This window comes from Vipera berus, assembly GCF_964194415.1.
Source record: "Vipera berus genome assembly, chromosome: 2".
Classification (NCBI taxonomy): domain Eukaryota; kingdom Metazoa; phylum Chordata; class Lepidosauria; order Squamata; family Viperidae; genus Vipera; species Vipera berus.
This window is the reverse complement of record NC_138203.1, coordinates 115,980,205-116,002,681: the sequence shown is the minus strand read 5'-3', so window position 1 is coordinate 116,002,681 and position 22,477 is coordinate 115,980,205. Positions and strand designations below refer to the sequence as shown.

General features: G+C 38.6%; 1 protein-coding gene across 2 annotated transcripts; it reads left to right on the top strand.

Moving 5' to 3' along the window:
* The first annotated feature begins 1,667 nt into the window (after positions 1-1,667).
* Positions 1,668-22,203, top strand: EPOR (erythropoietin receptor). Of its 2 annotated transcripts, none has more exons than XM_081320870.1 (8): positions 1,668-1,832; positions 9,112-9,253; positions 10,389-10,573; positions 11,566-11,717; positions 11,807-11,918; positions 18,706-18,793; positions 19,375-19,462; positions 20,548-22,203. In XM_081320870.1, exons 1-8 carry the CDS (start codon positions 1,724-1,726, stop codon positions 21,112-21,114), a joined length of 1,443 nt encoding a protein of 480 aa, XP_081176996.1. In that variant the 5' UTR covers positions 1,668-1,723; the 3' UTR covers positions 21,115-22,203. The 2 variants fall into 2 exon arrangements, with proteins under 2 accessions (XP_081176996.1, XP_081176995.1); XM_081320869.1 differs by having other exon boundaries at positions 11,807-11,957.
* Positions 22,204-22,477: the final 274 nt, after the last annotated feature.

The following is a 22,477-nucleotide window of genomic DNA, read 5'->3' as shown; positions in this document are numbered from 1 at the left end:
ACCTCCCTACCTAACCCAGGCTGCACAGTCACCACTGGCCAGTGCTCTGGTCAAAAGGCAAAGAATGCAAAGAGAAATCATTTCCAAATTAATTCAGAACTGAAAGGAACCATATCTGTAGGTTTTCCTATTTTCCATTCTCTGTGGTACCCATGCCATCACAGATCATCCCATGAAGATGCCCAATTGAATCCCCAGAGAAAGGCCTTTTCCCCTACAGCATCAAGAAGAGTCAGTTGGCATAATCTGTATAATGTCTTTATCCCTCAGCCTTTGGCTAGACATATGTTTTTTTTCTCTGCAAATCCAGAGACTTCCTTTAAAACATACATGGCAGAGAACAGAGGATGATTTGAAAGAAGATACTACATCACGCTTGGAACATTGTATCCATTTTTGATTGCCACAATATAAAAAAGATGTTAAGACTCTAGAAAGGGTGCAAAGAAGAGCAACAAAGATGATTAAGGGGCTGGAGGCTAAAAGATATGAAAAATGGTTGCGGGAATTGGGTATGTTTGGTCTCATGAAAAGAAGGACTAGGGGTCACATGATAGCAGTATTGCAATATCTCAGAGGCTGCCACAAAGAAGAGTGGGTCAACTTGTTCTCCAAAGCATCTGAAGGCAAGACAAGAAGCAATGGATGGAAACTAATCAACGAGAGAAGGAACCTAGAAATAAGGAAAAATTTCCTGACAGAACAATTAGTCTGAAATGGCATAGGGTCTCTTGCTTGTGCAGAAAATTGGACTGGAGGACTTCCAGTGTCCCTTCCAACTCTATTATTCTATTCTGTTATTCTCTATGATCTCATATATCCATCCCATCAAGCCCAAAGAAAGTCTGAAATTGGTATAAAATCTCTTGCCACAGGCAGGGGGGTTCATTTTAGAAGACCTCCAAAGGTCCTCCCAATCCTATTATTCTATGTTCTATTCCCACAGCCTCTGGGAGGCATAAATTAGGGAGCGCAAGCTCCAGTAGCCGACTTCCTACAATATCAGGGCCAAATCTAAATACATCACAATTGCATTTTAGTGCAATGTGGGGCCCCAAATAATGAATGTATGCCACGTAAAAAAAATAAAGGTTCTATTCCTGTAAATTTAGGAGTTGGGAAGTTGTCCCTGAAATTAACACAACCTTTATGGCAGATTGTTTATTCTGCCTTCTGTGAGGTGTTGTCTACACCTGTTTTATCCATTAGATTTTTAACAATCCTTTTCCTCTCTCTTTTGCCTTTGCGGCATTCTGTCTTTGAACTAGGAACAACCTGCATTGCACACTGAATAGTAAAAGGAATGCTTTTGGCACAGGATTGGAGATACACAGACCCTGGACAGACAGTCTCAGGAATAATATGATTGGGGAAAGTAAGCAAGCTTCATGCTTTGCGGTGGATTGGAAGTATGCTGGGTCTGGAGTTTGACTTGCAGTTTCTATTGGGGTGCAATAATTTTGACATAGCCTTAACCTAAATGTAAGAAGATAGTACTCTGTCATGCACAGGAGAAATCCCCAGGGGGAGAGGGGGCTCAAGTCTGCTCGCAGTTGCAGCAATTTGTTGTTGTTGCTTTCTCAACCCAGAGCCCGCCCTCTTATCTGCAGCCTCCAGCTGTGGAGCAAAGACCCAGGCATCAGCTTCTGCAGTCAGTTACCAACTGACAGAGCAGGTGAAAAGACTTTTCTGGGAGAACAGCTACCCTCCCCTGCACCAAAGCATGAAGCAGGCCTGGAGATCCATTGCTGCCTTTTTGATCCTGGTGTTTTGGGCCTCTGGCTCACTTCAGGAGGGCACTGGGAATCTTGGTGAACACTTCAACAACAAAGGTACCCTTCTTGATCAGGGCAGGCTAAGTGGGGCCAGTAAGGGTGAGGAGGGAAACGAGTGAGTGTCGTCACAGGGTGTCAGGATGTGGTGGCGGAGGAGATGGTGTCAAGGAATGAATAGTCAGAGGCATCATGTTGTCAAGAGGTGGCATCTGAGGCCAGCTTGCCAGGGCTGTGATGTGGTGTCTCCTTTTAGCACCTTTGAATTCATGCAGTCCATTGGGATGGAGCAGCGTTTCTCAACCTTGGCAACTTTAAGACATGTGGACTTTAACTCCCAGAACTCCCCAACCAGCCATGCTGGTGCTTGACAAACACTCCGACCGGGAAGATTTTTTTTAAAAAAAGAGTCACCCCCCTATGCAAAATTGATTGAATGAAATCACATCTAACCTGCCTTATCTGAAGTATGTCCAAAGTCTCTTTCTTTGTCATTTTATTTCTCTTACTACACTACTATTGACAAAGTAAGCCTGTATACTTTTGAGAAACAGAGGAGGAGGAGGAGGAGGAGGAGGAGGAGGAGGAGGAGGAGGAGGAGGAGGAGGAGGAGGAGGAGGAGGAGGAGGAGGAGAGCCATCTCAGTTTGTGTAGCAAAAATCAGGAGGAGTCGAGAGTGGAAAAACCTCTCCCTGCTTGGAATGAAGTCAGTTGCCACTCATGAAAGAGTGTGCCTTTTAATAATATGTACCAGTTGGAAAAGCTGCTACCAGACTTCCAAAAAGTTGGCAGGCTGGAAAATGGTTTCCTGCAACAAGTCTGCAGGAAACCATTTTGGTTTCTTTTCAGTCTGAGAGCAGTTTTTTGTAGGGCCATATGAATCTGAAAAATCCCTCCCTGTGCAGGTTAGATCCCACTGCACAGTTAACATGGAGCAAGGGAAAACAGTCAAAGTGGGCCAAGAGAAGAAACTTCTGAGTTATGCTTCTGTTGAGGCACAGAGATGAGCAGTGCACTGCAGCATCAAAGGGATGATCCCTGGAGACCAACTGGCACAACCCAAGCCTTCCATGCTTTGATATTCCAAAGCTGGCAACTTTGTGGCTGCCTTTCAGACTTAGCTTAGCACTTTTCTGGCAGTGCTAAAAGCCATGCTGGCTATGGGCTTTAAGAGATGTTTTCTCTGGAGAACATTAAGTTAGGGCTGGTGCTCAGTTATAGCCATTTAAGCAATAGTGAGGGGGAGGGGGTGGATCACAAAGAGATACTGTATTACACAAAGTGACAGAGATCCTTGGTAGCACCGACAATATTATATATGTATATATATGTATATGTACATATAATGTGTATATGTATGTATATATATATATATATATATATATATATATATATATATATATATATACATTACATACATACATATATATATATATATATATATATATATATATATATATATATATATATATATATATATATATATATATATATATATATATATATATATATATATATATATATATCTTTGGTCATTCGGGTTTTTCGCCACGTAGAATTGGAGGTATCAGGGCAACGTTTCGACGAAATCTCATCCGTCATCCTCAGGCTGGTGGCTTCAGCTTTGTTCTTCATTCTTCTGGGAGAAGTGTGTGGTACCACTACCACACACTTCTCCCAGAAGAACGAAGCTGAAGCCACCAGCCTGAGGATGACGGATGAGATTTCGTCGAAACGTTGCCCTGATACCTCCAATTCTACATGGGGAAAAACCCGAATGACCCAAGATCTACATACAAACACCCGTGAAAACCTCAGAAAACATATATATATGCTTCTCCCAGAAGAAGGAAGCTGAAGCCACCAGCCTGATGATGATGGATGGGATTCCGTCGAAACGTTGCTCCTACACCTTCAACTCTACGCGGGGAAAAACCCGAATGACCAAAGATGCACATACAAACACCCGCGAAAACCTCAGAATATATATATATATATATATATATATATATATATATATATATATATATATATATATATATATATATATATATATATATATATATATATATATATATATACACACACACACACACACACACACACACACACACATACATACATAGAGCACAGTGCAACCAAAGAGTCTAAGCCAATTAATAAATAAATGTATAAATAAAAGATTAACAAGATGAGAGTTCTGGTACTTTTTTTTTTATAAAAAAAAGCACTGTGTGTGTGTATGTATGTATATGTACGTATATGTGTGTATGTAGATATACACATACACAAATATACGTACATATACATACATACATACACACACACACAGAGTGCTTTTTTTTCTAAAAAAAGGTACCAGATCTTGTTAATCTTTTATTTATATATTTATTTATTTCTTAATTGGCTTATACTCTTTGGTTGCACTCTCTCCGCTACTTACTGAGAGAATGTTGGTGAAATCGCTTTCCGGGGGCACAAAAGGAGGAAAGATTGCCGAGAAGTGCTCTTACCTGTATACTGGCATTGTGAAGATTCTGGATTTCCCTCTCAGCCTTCCTATCCTAGGAAGATCCAGCAGAGATTGACCAAAAAGTCCATCTCGGGTCTGAACTCCCATGCAGTGAAAAGGAGAGGGCTTGCAACTTCTGGTTGTAGTTATCCACGTTTCTGCACACTGAAATAGTTGGCCACTTGTACAAATACAGAGCCTATCATGCTTTTATATTTATATGGAACAGATACATTACCTGAAAATTTAGGGGAGAAAAAATTGTGTGTATATGTATTTTGGTTTTCACTTTAGAAGCATTTGGCATGTCTGCACTGCCAATTGTACTGTCAATTATACATCTATAAATACACCACTCATGACATAATTTTTGGAATGTGTAAAAAATTTGAACCAGCCCAGAAACTCATTTCCCATTGTTTGTATATATATATAGAAAGTAAACCCTGAAATAGATTTGGAAAGAGCAAGGACTTGGATTAAATGGAAATGTTGCTAAGCATAGAACTGTTGAGTTAATTTGCAGCTGTTTCTTCTGTTTTCTTTTTATGTGATTATGTATTTACATTGCATTTTAAAATCAGCTAAATTGAATAGGAATAAGATTGTGACTGAAAGAATACTAATTCTGAAATATAGTAAAGATCTTTAACAAGTAATGTTAAATTTAGCTTTAATGTAATTTGCTTGCTTACTGTAGCTAAAACTGGAAATTATATTTCTAAAGCATTTGTATGGATCATTGAAAAGAACAAAGATTTCATATTTATGATTCAAAAACATAAATGTGTGAGAAACATGTTTTTAAAGACCTTTGCAGCTTGTTCTCATATATACCCTGCCAAAGGAATAACTAAAATTATGAAATTTAGAATCTACCAAGCTTCCCTCCCATGGACAGAAGACAATCCATGGGAAATGTGAATCAGTAATCCATAAGCATAATAGGCTCTGTATTTGTACAAGTGGCCGACTATTTCAGTGTGCAGAAATGTGGATAAGTACAACCAGAAGTTGCAAGCCCTCTCCTTTTCACTGCATGAGAATTCAGACCCGAGATGGACTTTTTGGTCAATCTCTGCTGGATCTTCCTAAGATAGGAAGGCTGAGAGGGAAATCCAGAATCTTCACAATGCCAGTATACAGGTAAGAGCACTTCTCGGCAATCTTTCCTCCTTTTGGAAAGCGATTTCACCAACATTCTCTCAGTAAGTAGCAGAGTTGCAAACAGGGCACAGCGCAACCAAAGAGTATAAGCCAATTAAAAAAAGTATTCAAATATTTCCCTCTCTTCTCCTTTTCTGCTTCGAGTGGTATGCCTGCTTTTGGGGGGAAAGCGGAGGCATCTATTTCTTGCTTCTCCTGACGTGAGAGCGGGGCTGCCTTTCCAAGTCAAGGCCCCTCACGGGAGAGGGCGCAGAAAAGGCAAATGATTCCAGGAAATAACAGGTGCGCTCGGGGTTGCAGCCGCCGCCATCACGGACCCCAAGAGGGTGCCAAGGCCACGCTCTGACAGCGCAGCGGTTTGACATTGCTGTGGGCTTGATGCTAAGGTCGAAACTGACATTTAGCCATGTGAGGTTAGGGATTCCTCTTTTTTCCCCCAGCACTTGTTTGCTGGCCGGGTCTTTTGGCATGCTCAGCAGCATTTCCTATTGGCTTTTGAAAGCCAATAGAGGGAGTAGCACAGCTTGTGCAAAAGTTTTTGGGGGGTTTTTTTGGTGCAAAAAAGGTGCCAGAACACCATTCTAAGTGTTCTATGAGAAAAAAAGCCCTGAAGGTAACAGAAAAAGTGCTGTCTAATTTTTATTTTATTTTATCTATAGGGTCATGGATTGATATTTGTTATTGATTTGTTAAAACAACAGACATATGGAATTTATAGCATGGAGCCAATGCATACTTTAAAAAAGGGTTTCACCCTAACTTGTGTTTCATAGAAGAGCATGCACCTGTGTTACATAGATATCCAGAACTCATTATGAATGTAATCACAGGTTGTGAATCACATACAATTTCTCACTCTCTCTATGCAGTCATGTATGTAAAAATCTTTCACAATTTAATTCCCTGACTGCAACATCAAGTGAGGACTTGTAATAAAAATAAATCCTGACAGATCTACCTCTGCTAATAAAGCAAGCTTTTGTGCTACTTTAAACTGTACTTTAGTTTACATTGTAGGCTGCAAAGTGAATAATTTAGTCAGGGTACACTCTCTTGTTTAAACCAAAGATTCTATTGAAAATTGCTTCAAATCATGTGATCCTAATTTAACAGTAGAAAAAGAATGTACTTTTTCAACTGGTGAGCATGTGTTACTTCAGCATTTTCTTTTCAAGTACATTGTGCATTGCAATAGGGCAAAGAGATTGCCCCATAGAGATCTTTGAGGAAATTTGGGGGGAAAATGCCTCAAAGCATGGAGATTTCTTGCCAAGGAATTAAGAACTTGTTTCTAATCAAAGAGATATTCTCACTGCATCGTGTTCTGTCTTGTCCTCTCTCTAGCAAATACTTTTCTAAATATCTGAGACTATTCACAAGTCTTTTTTCTCTAGAATGGAGCTATCGTGCTTAGATTTCCACCTTTTTAGATTTCCACTCCCGCCATTTCAAGTACACACTCTAAGAGCTTTTGACCTTTTTCTTGGGTGTGTGTGTGTGTGTGTGTGTGTGTGTATGCATATGTGTGTGTGCATACGCATGTGTATGTTTGATTTGTAAATCTCCAAACTGAATTCAAAGACAATAAGCTAGCCCAAAGAAGACTTTTGCCCACATCCCATTTATTTAGAAAGAACTAATATGCCTGGCTTCTAGATGAATCCATATGCAAACCTGGGGCACAAATACTATCACATACTCTTGCATCTCTGGAGTCCTGTTGTTTACTCCCATTTCCCATCCAACAGCCCCCTGTTGTAACCAGTTAAGAAATTATAGCAAGTTCAGGTGTCCTGGAAGAAAGTACTCACCGAGACATATTTGTTTAATTTCTAGCATGTATATTACTTCTTCTTACTAATGCTTATGCAGATTATGTCATAGAATTGTAAAAAGGAAAGCATGAGGAATGCAAAAAAAAAGCAAAAGAAATCCAAATGCTATGTGTAGATTCCTTACTACTTGTATTCATTTAATTACTGCGTTTCTATGTATAACTAAACCTTTTGGTTGATGTGAATTTACCTAAGGCAGGAAAGGAAAGCAGGGACAGAGTCCCTTATCTCAGGAAACACATGTCAGATGGAGAAGGTTGTTATCGAAGTGTGCATATGTACTCATAAGGAAGCAGAGTTGTACAATGCATACAATATTGTGAATCTTGTGATTCTGGCAAACAATATATCATGTTTACGATCTGCTGCCACCGGCTAGAATCAAAAACACACTGCTATATTCCTGAGGTGTGCATATTGCTGAAGGAATTGAAAGACAGGGAAATTACAGCCAAGACTCTATTAGAATGGAGACTCTTCTGTTTGCATAATTTGTATTTGGACACAAAAGCTTTTATTTAGTTTTAGCCCAGTGCAGAAGGCTCTGTCATGCAACCAGGAACTTATTTCAGCCAGAAAGAGAAAGAATTTAAGTAGATCAAAGTTTGTTATGACATCCCCTGCAAGCTGCAAGAGATTTTTGACTGGGATTTTGAATGAAACTCATCTGCAGCCTATAACGTTAACAAGGGACTGCACTACAGGGTTACTGTAAAGTCATTTCTCAATCCAGCCTTACAATGAATTACACTGTATACTACTGTATACTGTATGTTATTGTACTGTATGCTCACAGTTCAACCTACAGTTGGAAAGTAAGACAATAATGTAGACAGTACTGTATTTGCAGAGCTGCTATAAACTAGTTTTTAGTTTCAATCCAATCCACAGAAGGGTACCACCAGGAGTAGTCAATGGCCCGCGGGCCGGATACGTCAGGCACAGGCCACGCCCACTCCGGCTCTGCAAAGGCAAAAAACATCGCGATAGATCACGTGACGAGATCGAGTTTAACATCCGTGCAGTAGAATGATGCAGGGCTCTCATGTCTGAGCTGCAAAGATTAGGCAGCCACTAGATGGCCTGAGAGAGGGTCAAAACCAGTTAGTTTTCTTTATCTCTCTGTTACCGTCTAATAATATTTGGGGGGGGGGGGTTTACAGCTGGTATCTAGTAGTACTAGCTCTTAATGCTATTAAGCTGCTATCTCCCAAATGCAGTTTTTCTAGCATATAGGAAGTACATTTCCCTGAAATCATTTATTAGCAGAATTGCAGTTTATAGTATGTAAATAAGGGTTGAATTAAAAACAGCAGGAACTATTCCCCCCCTTTTGTTTTAATGTCTTTCTGAATGTGTTTGTGGGACACAGTCTTGCAGACTAATTTTTTTTATGAGCAGTTCACACTTCAGTCCCTAAAGACATTTTAAAATAACTTCTCATGATGAATGTGGATGTGACCTAACCAGGCAATAATGTGATATTTTCTTCATTTTTTACAATCTTTGTAACTTACCCACTTTATTACATTCCAGTCATTCCATTCCAAATAACTAAGTTATCTTTTTTCTGACTTAAATCAGTTAATGCTGTCAGTTTTGGGCTCACTATTTGGGTTTGGGTTTTTTGCCTGAGGTCTTACTTAATTTGGGGGGACATATCAGATTGGCATAATTGGCAAAACCCCCACAGCATTCTTTTGTGTGACCTTCAGAAGATACAATTTTGCTGCCCAATGATCAGATAGGGACGATTGTGTTGTGATCTCTGCTTTCCCATATGAAAGGGTAACATTAAACTTGTGTCTCTCTGCTTTGCATCCAGTTGCACACCTGTTGACAGAAGAGCTCTTGAACCCCAAGTGCTTCACCCAGCAGCTAGAAGATCTGGCCTGTTTCTGGGAGGTATCAGAACCTCTGACGGAACAAAAAAACCAGAGCATGTACAGTTTTTGCTACAAGTTTGAGTAAGTGTTTTATATATTGCAGTAGAGTCAGCCTGTCTCAGGTCATGGTCCTCATTCCAAATGTTGTTCTTAAGAATGTCAAGTGCACACTTTGTTGTCTTAAATCCACTTAGCCCTGACCAAACCTCTTCTTGTCCCGTCTAACTCTGATCCCTTCCTGTGATCTGTACTTCCTGCCACATCAGACCTATTTTCCTTTTAATATAGGGAGCAGATTAGGATCATCCTTCAGCCAGCTAAGTTTCAATTTGATGAAGTCTGTAATAGAGCTTTTCACATTGTCTAGCTGTATTCCTATTTTAGATATACAGTATAGTCTCCAACTTGCATCTCAGCCTAAATGTTATACATTGCCCTGTTTCTCTTATCAATATTTATTTTTGCAAGCACTTCCTGGTCAGGTTCTCAAATTATATGTGTAGCTGTAACCTTAAAACACATTAGGTTTACCTCCCCGAGAATCATGTGAACCTAGATATATCAAATTATATATACCATCACTCCCACCCAATAATGGTTAGGAAGGAGTATGCATTTAGTAGTCCAACTTATGTGAAAGCTGCCTAGTTGGCAAGGGCACTGTGAAGTGTGCCTGAAAACTTCCAGAGTATATTCCACCAGGGATGTGGCCATGAGTTTTGCGTCTTGCCCAAACGTAAGAGCCTCTACCAGCATTTCTAAGACAAGCTCTTGAATTGCCAATATATACGTTCCTCTACTTTTTAGATTCCCAGAAATTAAGCAAGGAAAAAGATTGGTTTCTATAGATGTATAGGCAATACAGATTGACAGACCTGAAAGATATCTGGAGGTACTGGTAGGGAATCCTTTGCTAGAAATTCAGGAGAAAAGCTGTAAAATGAGGAAGAGTTCAGATGTGGATTTGAAGCAACTAACTAGGTCACCATTAAAATACTTGCAGATGTCAGTCCTATGCTTTGACTAGTATTGACAGGGAGCTTTTAAAAAACCAGATAGCAAGAATTATAGTAGCAGTCAAACTTCCAACCTCAAGACTGGAAATCTATCCTCTTGCTTTGATTCTGTGGCTTCTGGTGGGAACAATGGAGGGGGGGAGCCCTTCATAATAGTTTTTCCCAAGATTAATCCTATTTTGCCCCTTGATTTCAACTAGGGAAGACAACTCCTTGCAGTCCTGTAATTTGACTGTGGAGAATACATCCAGGAATACAACACTCTACACTTGCTTCTTTCAAAGGCAGGATATCTCAGCTTTCAGCCCCCTGGAGATCAAAGTCTTTGATGGGCTGTCCTCTAACAGTACCCTCTACAGCAGAACAATATATGTGGAAAGACTTGGTAAGTCCTCTGCAGATGGCTGTCTGTCTGTCTGCCTGTCACTGTGTATGTTTGTGTTTGTTGGAGTCTGATCCCTTTCTAACCCAGAAATGGAAAGAATCCATATTTAGTGCATTCAGAACTTAGAGGCAAGACCAGAACTGTTTCAACCTATTCAGGTTTCTTCTCATACAATAGACGCATGCTGCAGAATATGAGTGAAAAGAAAAAAAACAACATTTTTCCTACAAGTGAGTGCCAAGCTGAGCTTCCCATTGCTTGCAAACAAGAGCTTCCAGCATTATTTATCTATTAGATGGATCTCCCACATTTTTTCCAGGAGCTCAGTGTGGTGCAGCTATTTCTTCTTTCTCCCCTTGGATTATTTTTGTAATAAGAAAAAGGAATAAATAGTAGGAAAGCAGGATAGGGTTACAGCTGAAAGATAATGATATGTTTATTTGGAAGCAATTTTAAGCATTTTATCTTTCAAGGGACTAGTTCTTAAATTTTGCTTGTAGGAGAGGCCATTGTATAACTGTATACAACCCTATTGTATAACTAAGTAAATCAAACTTTTCCATCTGTTTGTCTCCTTATCAAGAAAAGGTTCAGTGATTGAATATTCATGCATCAGGTGGCTGTTAAATGAACCAACACAACACACTCTGGTGGAAAAAACTCCAAGTTCAATACAATAGATTAATTGCCTGCATCATACTAAGCTATTGGTGTAGGTATGGGTTTAGTCTGTTACATTTTGGTCACAAGAAATCCATGTTCAGCATGACAGGGTGACCCATGAAGGTGTCCTGAGCTTCCCATTATCCTAAACAACATATCTGGGTTAGGGAGGAATGCTAGAGTGACATTACTTGAGGAAACGCATCTAGAAATTGTGGTCTGTCCTAGATGAGAAATAGGAGCTGCAGGGCCACTGCCTGATGTATCTGCTGAACTGGAGAAAGGAAGTTTACTTGCCTGTTCTCACCCTCTTCTTCCTTTGTCCCCAGTTTTCCTGGACCCCCCCTCTAACCTGACAGTGCAGTTTATGGAATCCTCTGGGCAGCTAAATGTGAGCTGGCAATCACCCCCCATTGCATACATGGAAAACAGTATCCACTATGAAATCTCCATCTCCCCTGAGGGCTACAGATCCCAACGGGTAAGTCTCTGACCCTTTGTTTCTTGACCCTAGCAACCCCCTGCTTTCTTTCCTCCTCCTTACTCAGTTTTTTATCCTCCTCTCCTCAGGTAGAAAGTACCAGTGGGCAGACATATTACCTCCTGAATCTCAAAGGAGGCACTCACTACACTTTAGCTGTTCGGGCCAAGCCTAACGGAGTCAGCTATGACGGCTATTGGAGTGAGTGGTCACAGGAAGTATCCGTGACAGTACCAAATGGCAAGTGTATCCATTACGTGTAATGTTAAATGTTGACCTCCCGATGCCACCATTCTCTGGAGAGCTCACAAAGACTCACAGAATGATAAAACACATTCTAGACAGCATCAGCCCACCATGAAGCATCTTGGGGTTCTAATAGCTACACAGTCTGTTCAATAACTGGTTCCACACTATTATGGCAGAAATAAATCATTTTCTTGTGGAGGTCCCTACAAACATAAGAAGGTCCTCCAACTCAGGAGGAAGAAACACAGATCCCCCCCCAAGAAAGCAAGCGATCTGGGGGTGGGAAGAATATCAAAGCTATTCAATTCTCTGTAATCCTGTTGCAATCAATTACTTTTTGCTACTGTACTGTTATTTTACTCACACTGAAATAGTAGCAGGTCTCAGTTGCATTTTGATTTCAGGAAGAGGGCATAAGAAAACCTCGCCTATTGTGATTCTACTCAGGATTGCCATTTCCATATTTTGTTAATAGTGCATATTGGCTGCATGATGGCTGGGCAAAGGAAACTTAGTGTTGCCACAGGTGAAATAAAAATAACTGAAGCATAGATGAGTATCGCCAAACTACTCCTTGCCATCAGAATATAGGCATATCCAACATGTCATTCAAAACTGATTAAAAGCCGTTCAAGCAATCAAGGCTACTTTTTCAGCCACTGGAGGCAACATTAGAATCATGCACATTTCCAGATAGTGAAGATGACCTGTCAGATTGAGTGCAAACTAAACACACTTGCCATAGTAACTGAGCCCTAAATTTCTTCTCTTGGAAGGGCATAATACCTATACCCATGCTGCACAGTGGTACCAGATCCTCTTCCTTCATTTTCTTCATTCTCTAGAATGGAGAAATATACAGAAATACAAACTATGTAGTGCTTGCTCTGGGGCAAAGTACCTGTTTCAAGAGGAAGGAACAAAGAAACTCCCCCCCCCTTTTGGTATTAACCAGAGAGAACTATATATCTGTAACTGAAAGCTCTGGGGAGAGAGGAATTGGATAAGCTACGCATTTTTTTATCGTCTGTCTGTATCAATCAATCAGAACAGAGCTGGAAGGGACCTTGGAGGTCTTCTAGTCCAACCTCGCTTAAACAGGAGACCCTATACAATTTCAGACAAGTGACTCCCCAGTCTATTCTTAAAAAACTCCAGTGATGAAGCACCTACAACTTCTGAATGCAAGCTGTTCCACTGGTTAATTTTCTTCACTGTTTGGAAATTTCTCCTTGATTCCAGGTTGCTTCTCTCCTTGATTAGTTTCCATCCATTATTTCTTGTCTTGTCTTCTGGTGCTTTGGAAAATAAGTTGACCGCCTCTTCTTTGTGGCAGCTCCTCAAATACTTGGAATACTGCTATCATGTCACCTTCTTTTCTCTAGACTGGCCGTACCCAATTCCTGCAACCGTTCTTATATGTTTTTGTCTCCAGGCCCTTAATCATCTTAGTTGCTCTTCTTTGCACTTTTTTTTTCAAAGTCTTAACATCTTTTTTGTAATGTGGTGACCAAAACTGGATGCAGTATTCCAGGTGTGGTCTTACTTAGGATTTATAAAGCAGTACTAATAATCCACGTGATTTTGATTGTATGCCTCTGTTTATACAACCAAGGATTGTATTAGTTTTGGCTCCTGCTGCACACTGCTGACTCATGTTTAAGTGATCATCCCCACTTAATCCTCAAGCAGTCAGATCAATTTCACAATGCTTCTGATATACTTTCAAAATGGAACAGATAGTGACAGAGCTCCCCATCTGTATTGTGACATTTGCACCATTATATGCAATAGGGTCTATCAAATTAACATTGTGGTGGCTGGGCTTGTCAACCAAGTGAACCACAGACTAGCTGGTCACATTTTAATTTATCATATTACACAAATCTATTAAGAATATAGGGCATAGCTGCAAGGAAGAGCCTGATGAAAATACCCATCTATTTGACTATGAATCTTTATAGTCTTAGAGGGATGCTTATAAAACCATGAGAAAATGAATGGTGATTAAAACACAAAAGCCTTAACGCACCAAAGTGAAGCTTATTTTCTAGCAAATACAAACAGTCATAATATCAGCAGTAAAAAAGGGTACCTTTAGGAATCCCTAAAGAGGGGGCAAAAATCACTATTGTTTTTAAGAATGAATCCCTTTGAAATGATTGGGAACTGCCCTACTCCATGGAATTAGGTTAAACACACCATCAAACAAATGTTTACTTTAGTTACAGTCAATATCAGCACAATAAAAAGAAAAGAAACATGCAGAAACAATGACCAAATCCAAGAAAGACAGTGTAAACATTACATAAAATTTAACAAAAAGCAGAGTAAAGGAGATATGGAATAAACTGTAGTAAAATGATGTATAGCACAAGATAAAATAGAAATGAAGAGCAAAGACACTTCATAATCATCTCATCAAGATTAGAACATCACACAGCAGAGGAAGTCCCATTGGTACAGGGTTAATATGGATGAAAGTATTGCAGATAACTCTCGACTTAGGCCACAACTGGAACCAGAATTTCTGTTGCTGAGCCAGGTAGTTGTTAAGTGAATCGTGCCTGATTTTTCAACCTTTTTGCCATGGTTGCTATGTGAATCACTGCAGTTGTTAGATGAATCACGTGGTTGTTAAGCGAAATTGGCTTCGCTCATTGACTTGGCTTGTTGGAAACTGTCCAGGAAGGTCACAAATGGCGAGGACTCCAGGACACTGCAACCATTGTAAACACATGCCAGTTACCAAGCTCACAAAGTATGATCATGTGACTATGGGGATGCTATGCTGGTCATAAGGTTGAGGACCTGTCATAAGACACTTTTTTTAGTGCCAATGTAACTTCAAATGTTCACTAAATAAATGGGTTTAAGTTGGGGCTACATGCAGTGAATTAAAGCATGGAAAATCTCCAGTGGAAAAAAAAGGATATTTGGAAGAATGAACTATCAACATGAGTGTGGCACAAAGTCATCTACATGTGAGACATGCTGCATTTGTAGATCTAGTCATTTGTCAGACCAAGCCTCAGTCACCACACTGGTTTAATTTGTGCATGGTTTCTTGCTGGCTATGGCATTGCATGTAATATCCATAGTCTTTCGTGTGTTTGTACAAATGTACATGATACTAAGCGTCTGTATTTTTATCTACTATTTTAATTTTCTACTACCTTGAGATGGGTTGTAAGAGAAAACCTAAGGTAATCAATTGACCAATAGTGCTTTGACCAATTGACTAAGCTTAATTCAAAAAAGTATGTCCATCTTTCAGTAAGTAGCATATTATTTTTTGCCCAACCTAGTCCCAATTAAATCCTCATTGAGAATGAATCACATTTATCTTTTAGGTTAAGGCACTGTAAAGTTTGAGAATCCCCAGTAGATAGTATCCAGGTCGGAAGCTCAAAAATATTTGCTCCCCAGGGAACTCATTCAGAAGGATCTTCAGTTAAGCTAAATGTACAGTTCTGTCTGGGTCTGGTTCAGATAGATTTGTTAAGCAATAACTTACAAATCTTCATGCATAAAGATATTAGATATATTAGATGCCTGTGTGAATGCTATGCATGCAATGTGAAACTAACTTCATAGTTTTGTGATTTTTTTGCCTGCAAAAGCGTTTAATTAACAAACGATAATGCCTCAATAAAAATAAAAACTGAGTATTTAAGACCCCAGAGAGAAACATGTTCTCTCTGTCAGGGAAATTTGATGGCATACATAAAAATTCTTAAGTGTGTCCAGGAAAATAATAAGGTAAGTAAAACATATATTTAAGGCGATTTTTGGATGCAACACAATTTCATGCAAGATTCTTGGCTAGTTTCCTAACCTTTTCATTGCCAACAAGTTTGTTTTTGTCAAACTCCTTTGTAAGACTGGTGCCTAAGCTGCGCATAGGACACTTGCATGAAATTGATAAAGAATGATGTCTTCTTCTGGCGTACAGCTACAGAGGCTTTTTTTCCTGACTCGGTATAGAAACATCAAGGACTGATGCTATATTGCTGTGACTAAGAAGATGAAATAGCAATTCCTGACTCTCACCAGAAAATTAATTAAAGGGGCAATAGCTAGAAGAAATTTCAATAGGACTTAGCAACCTCTCACTGGCAGGCCTTTAAAAGAACAGGCATTCAGATTGAAAGCACTTGATAGGCTGCATAAACTAATTACATTTATAAATATAATTCTTCTATTAACATGAGCAAACTGAAAAGCAGTAATTGCAAGAGACTAAAACAACTGTACTATGTCATAAGTAATACAAGATTCATTCAGAATGCTGATTGTTTGTTTTATCTTTGTTAATTTTAAGGCCTGCAAACAGTATTGAAATGAACATCTCCAGCTCCAACTAAAACTTAAGTTCTGCTATTATTAAGACATTTCTGTTAAGATAGTGTCATATTTTATTAGCTTTATTTTAAGCACCCAACTTTTTGTTTGCTACATCTGTTATTTTGGAAGCAATTTTACAATTATACCTGAAGATTTCTAGAAAATAAATACATTGTGTCTTGAGCTTGTATTCAAATAAGATAAAATAACCTTTATTGTCATTTTTTACTGTGGGCACACTGGCACACATTAAAAATGAAATTCTGTTGCCTGCTCTCAAAAGTGTACACATACATAACACACATATAAACATGCTATCTATAACATATGTATATATCTACATCCTTACATATAAACACATATAAATATTAATTATTGTCCGTCTTGAATACATATAGCAGAAAGAGGAAGCTTGAGAGTTCACAAGGTTAATATTGTATGGAACAAAACTGTGACTGAATCTGGATGTTCTGCTTTGGATACTACAAAGCTTCCTCCCAGAAGGTAACAAAGAAAACAGGTTGTGAAGAGGATGTGTAGTGTCCCAGACAATCCTGCAAATTGTGAATAACTTTGAAATGTGACTTTTAGTCACTATTCTTCTAATTGAGCAGTTACTAAATTTCTCCCAAGTTAAAGATGTTAATGCTTGAGAAAGGATAGACCAATGTTCTGAAAACATTTTCAGCATTAAAAAATGGAATAAATTATCTGGTTTTATTCCACCAAAATTGTGTTGATGATTTCTATATATTATCCTTTAATTATCTCTTGGATATAGGTATCCAAGTCATTTTCTATGACTCTACTCTTCTCTATTTGCTTTCATTTTTCATTTTCATTTTCTTTCACAGAGTCCATTTTCAGAACTGCCATTTGTACTTTGAGTAGTATATTTAGATAATTAACTATGGGTTATTCCATTTCTGACTTGGCAATGCCTATTTTTTCACATTTCAAAATGAGCTAAATCTACCTCTGCCACTTCATTTGGAAGCATCCATTTCTTCCATGAAAGAATCTCTCCAAAGTAGGATTTTTAAAACTGAAAAATTGATTCATGAAACCATAAGGTTCTGCAAGAAAGTGATGGAGTTTCATGTAAGAATACAAGCCAACCCCCCCCACCCCCTAAGAAGGCCATTTGAAGAGTCAGGGACATCCATAATAATTTTTAGCGAAAGGCAAGCATATCTCAGTCATTGAATATTGATTGATTTGTTTAAAATATTAGTCTCCCAAGTAATTGTGAAATTCAAGTTTTAATTTTTTTGTACATTGGAAAAATGCATAGTGCCTGTACAATAAACCACTTATTTTTACATTTATGTGTGAGAGTAGTGACAGTGGGTGGAACATTCCTTTTTGGAAATTTAAATTGCTGTAATATATACATTTTCATAAAGGAATTAAACAAGGACACATTTTGTTTTATTGCCATTTTTCTATCACTGGAGCTCAGAGATTGATCAGATTCCAAGTATTAAACAAACCAAAACATTTTTTAGCCTGAAAAGAGATGAAACAACTCTGCTCCAGAATCTTTCTCTCAGCCGCAGATCTCCTAAATTCTTCCCATGTTGGACCATTTATTTATTTAGAATAACCAAAATGTGCTTCCTATATTGCCTCATTATTTTAAACTATTATTGTTTATTGGCATGTACACTGAATTATTGTCTTTAACTCCCTGCCAAATTAAATACTATGAAAGACTTGCAGAAGAATACTTTAATCCAGAGGCAAGGATTGCACTTTTACCTCACTATTAATAATTTGTTAGAATTTAGCATTAAATGTGGATTAATGCCAAATTATATACCTGTTAATTTGAGAAAAAAAGTGAAGGGGGTTTGAATACTTTCTGAATGCATTGCATATACACACACACACTTTGAGAAATGCACTTTAAAAAACTTATTTGCTTCATTATTTGATCCAAAAGATTTATTCATTCACACTACCAGTTCAATTACAACCTTCAGGAAGACATTATGAATGATCATGGTATTAAGAGAGATTTGATGTTACAGAAAAATACATTTTGAGCATGAATTTGATTATTTAAAATGCAGTGACAACCATCATCATCATAAGTTGATCCCACAGATTCTAACATAGCGATCCAATTAAAATCTTAGTTAATCTTCTTCAGTATTTAATCATCATGATTCACTTTTGAAAAACTATATAGATTACAATTCGAAAAAGTATCAGTATGTTGGTGGATCACCTTTCAAAATTTGCTGCTACTTCAGTTTAAGCAATTTCTTCACTAGCTTCTATCTAATCAATACTGTAGTTTTATAATGTGGTCAGGTCTTTCCAATGAAGATAATGAATCAAGAAATACAACATTTTTTAGAGTAACTTTATATTTTCTTCCTTGCAGATCTGGACCCACTCATTCTGATACTCTCTGTCATTTTGATTGTAATTGTACTACTTTTGGCTTTCATCACCCTGATGTCCAACCACAGGTACAGCTTTGTCACATTGAGAAACCAGTGTTCTTCTCCCATTGAAATCAATCAAATGGATATTCTCCTTCATTATTCCAGTTATGGATTGAGGCAATATAAGAACATTTCTAGACTTAGCTGTAGTACAGGTGGTCCTTGACTTATGAACACAATTGAGCCCAAAACCTCTGTTGCCAAGCAAGGCAGTTGTTAAGTGAGTTTTGCCATATTTTATGAACATCTTTGCCATACTTGTTAAATGAACCACTGCAGTTGTTAATCGAATCACATAGTTATGAAATGAATCCAGTTTCCCCAATGACTTTGCTTGTTGGAAGCTACTGGGAAGGTTACAAATGGTGATCACATGACCTCAGAACAGTGCATCTGTTGTAAATGCATGCCAGTTACCAAGTGCCTGAATTTTGATCAAATGACCATAGAGATGATACAATGGTCATTTTTCCCCAGTGTCATTGTACCTTTGAAAAGTCATTAAATGAATAGTTGTATGTTGTAGACTACCTGTGCCAAGCATGAAGGGTGGGGAGTAAGTGCTCTCATATTTTAACAGTGTCCTTCCTATTATTTTTCACCAGATTTTTGAAAAAGAAGATCTGGCCTGTCATACCCTCCCCAGAGCATGAATTCAAAGACCTTTTCACCATCTACAAAGGCAACTTCCAGGTATTGTTCTGCCTGCCCTTCTTAATCTACTTCCTCCTAGTATCACTACAGCAAAGTTCATTGTAGTGGTATTCCTAAGAGCACCCAAGTTACATTCTTAATTCTAAATTAAGAAACAATTGGTGGCCAAACGCTTTCAATCAAAAAGGACAATTAAAGTAGGAACAATTATTTAAAAGAATTTAGATTGGACAAGGGATTTGGAAACTTAAGCACTAGAATTGATCCATATGGCATTAGGAAGTTATGAGAAATCCTCCAACATGTAGAGATAGCAATATCTTTGTCCATTTTGTTGACTTTGATGACAAACTATATTAAAATGTATGTTCATATGCATGCATTTGTATGCTAGTGCATTGGAGTAAAACTGTACACTCCTAAAATATATCCCTTTGTATAGGAATCTGAAAAATGATAAGCACTAACAATAGTTCTAAAACGTATTTCTTCTAATGTCCCATTATCCAAATTGGGTTTGAGATTTACTGGAAAACAAGGACCATGTCTGAAAAGTGGGGTCCATTTAAGCATGTGCAAAGATTTGATTAATATACAGAATAAGAATAGTCTGAACCAACTGGAATATTTCCCAGCAGTGCCACACTCTAAAAAGAATTGTAAATCTGAAGCATCTGAACAACTTTTTAGCCACAATTGACAACTTATTCAATAAGCCATTAATGACCTATTAGAATAGACAAGAGCACATAAAAGACAGTGAAAGCTATTTAAAATGAGACCTCTTAATGATAGGCATAAGAGTAAGGCATTGCATATCTTTATCCTGGACACCTGTTTGACAAGCCTACTTGTGGAGCCAAAGAATCCTAATGAAAAATAAATATTGGCAACCTATAGGAAAATGAAGGTGGGACTTAGGAGCTCTGCTGAATGTTCAGGATTCAACATATTCTCATTATTGCTATTAAACAGCTGTACAAAGCTAGCTTGATATAAAATGTTTGGAAACATGAATTCTTAAGGAGTGAAAACCCAGTTTCATATAATGGGATGCAGGGAAAAGAGGGAAAGTGCATGTTTCATATCCTGTTCCTTGACACAGACATTTCCCTTTTTTACAGTTGTGGCTGGGCCATCAGAGCACTTACCCTTGGTGGAGCCAGAATACCCACTATCTGGAGGAGCAACCATTTTTGGTGGAACTATTATCTGAATGTGATGGCCACAAAGTGGACAGCCCTCTCCTTCCTCCTCCCCTTCCCCCCAAGCGCTGCACTCCAGTGGAGCTTCCTTGTGCTCCAGAACTGTCCCTGGATGATTATCTAATACTGGATAAAAATGTAATGCCTTGCTGCTTAGGAGGAAATGGCTCCCCATTTTCACTGGGTAGCCAGAGCAGCGAGGATTCAGACGTGAGGCTGGTTGAAGAAGCAAGAATTACAGAGCCCAGCCAAACTTCTTCTAGCTTTGAGTACACTGTGTTTGATCCCAGTTCCGAAAGTCTCTCTCCAAGAGGCCATCAGGCAGAGCTCCAGTTCAAAAGCAGCTACCAGATGGTGTCCGACTCAGGGATCTCTGCCGACTACAGCCTTGTGGACTCCACTGCTGGCCCCACCAGTCTTTACACCAACATATGTGATAGAGCACCAGCACCACCTTTTCTGCCTACCTATATTACATGTTCATAGCGTTAACAAGCATGGAACCAGTGAACAAATCAGAAGAACTGAAGCGGAAAGGTACCAACCCAGCTGTCCCATACCATTTTTGCTCTTCCCAGGAGAAAAAGCTTCAGTAATGGGAAAGCCATTGATGACCACAACCGCTTTGGCTGGCCAAGCTGCTCCTATACAGGAAAAGTGATTTATAAAATGGATGGGGGGAAATGGATAAAAAGGCAGGCGGCATTATTGCCTTCACGATTATGCACTGAACCTATTAACGTTACTTTTGATCGTGACTTTGTTCTCATACAGACAAACCTATGAAGCTGTTAAACTTAATCAAGAGGCCATTTGGGGGTCATAGGGTAGCAGCTTTCCAGCCAGCTGTAACTATCAGCCCCAACACTCCATATCAAGATTGGATGGTGTTCTCTTTGTCACCTCAAAGAGTAAGGAGAGGAATATAACAGTTTTCTTTGGTTCTATCTTTGCCTTTCTAACTTCTTGGGTGAGGCTGATTACCTTTTTTTAAAAAAATGAAAAATCTATTTTCATGATGTATTATAACAAGTGTTTTAAATATACCATCTGGGCCTGGGCCAGGAAACTGCAGGATTTTTCCAGCACCAGAAAAGAAGCAAAATTCAGGGACTGGAGCAAGAATTCTTACAAATTAAGGATGTCTGGAGTTTCAGTTCAACTGCAATTCATTCAATGACTTTTGCTTCCCCATCTACAAAACCTGGCTAAAATATTAAGAGATATCTGATAGACAAGATTCCCCAATTATCAGATTCCTAGAGCACTGCTTTGGTATTCCACCAGCTGTTTACTGTCACTGTGCATTGGTTGTTTAGAAAATTACTGTTACCGTATTTGTCCTTGCGAGGATGACTTGTGATGTTCATGCTCCTCTAGGCAAGTCCCTTGTGTTGAGTTCCTTCAAAATCAGCACACTGGATTGAAATCACAGGTGTTTCAGACCAAGACTTTGTTATTGACATGCCTACATAGTATTTTTTTTTTGTAATTATTAAGATAATTTAGACTGGATATGTGTGTTTAACTTAGATCTTTAAAAATAAAGGCCCTTATGTTTTGAGAATTGAAAAAGGATACTTTATCATCTTACATTTGTTACAGTGTTTTCTCATTCCTTCCTCCAGCCCTTATCACTTTATATGGTTAGTTTTTCTTTGCATCACATAGCTGATGAACATGGGTTTCTTTTGTCTTGTGAATCAGTGTGTAGATCAGCACTTGATCAGATCCTCAGAGCAGTCCAGGTTGCAGGATTAAAAGAAAAAGAGGAAAATATTGTTGGAGTCAGGTCCCACTTCAGGTGACTTTGCGGACAGAACTATGCAATTTCTTGGTGATGGTACAA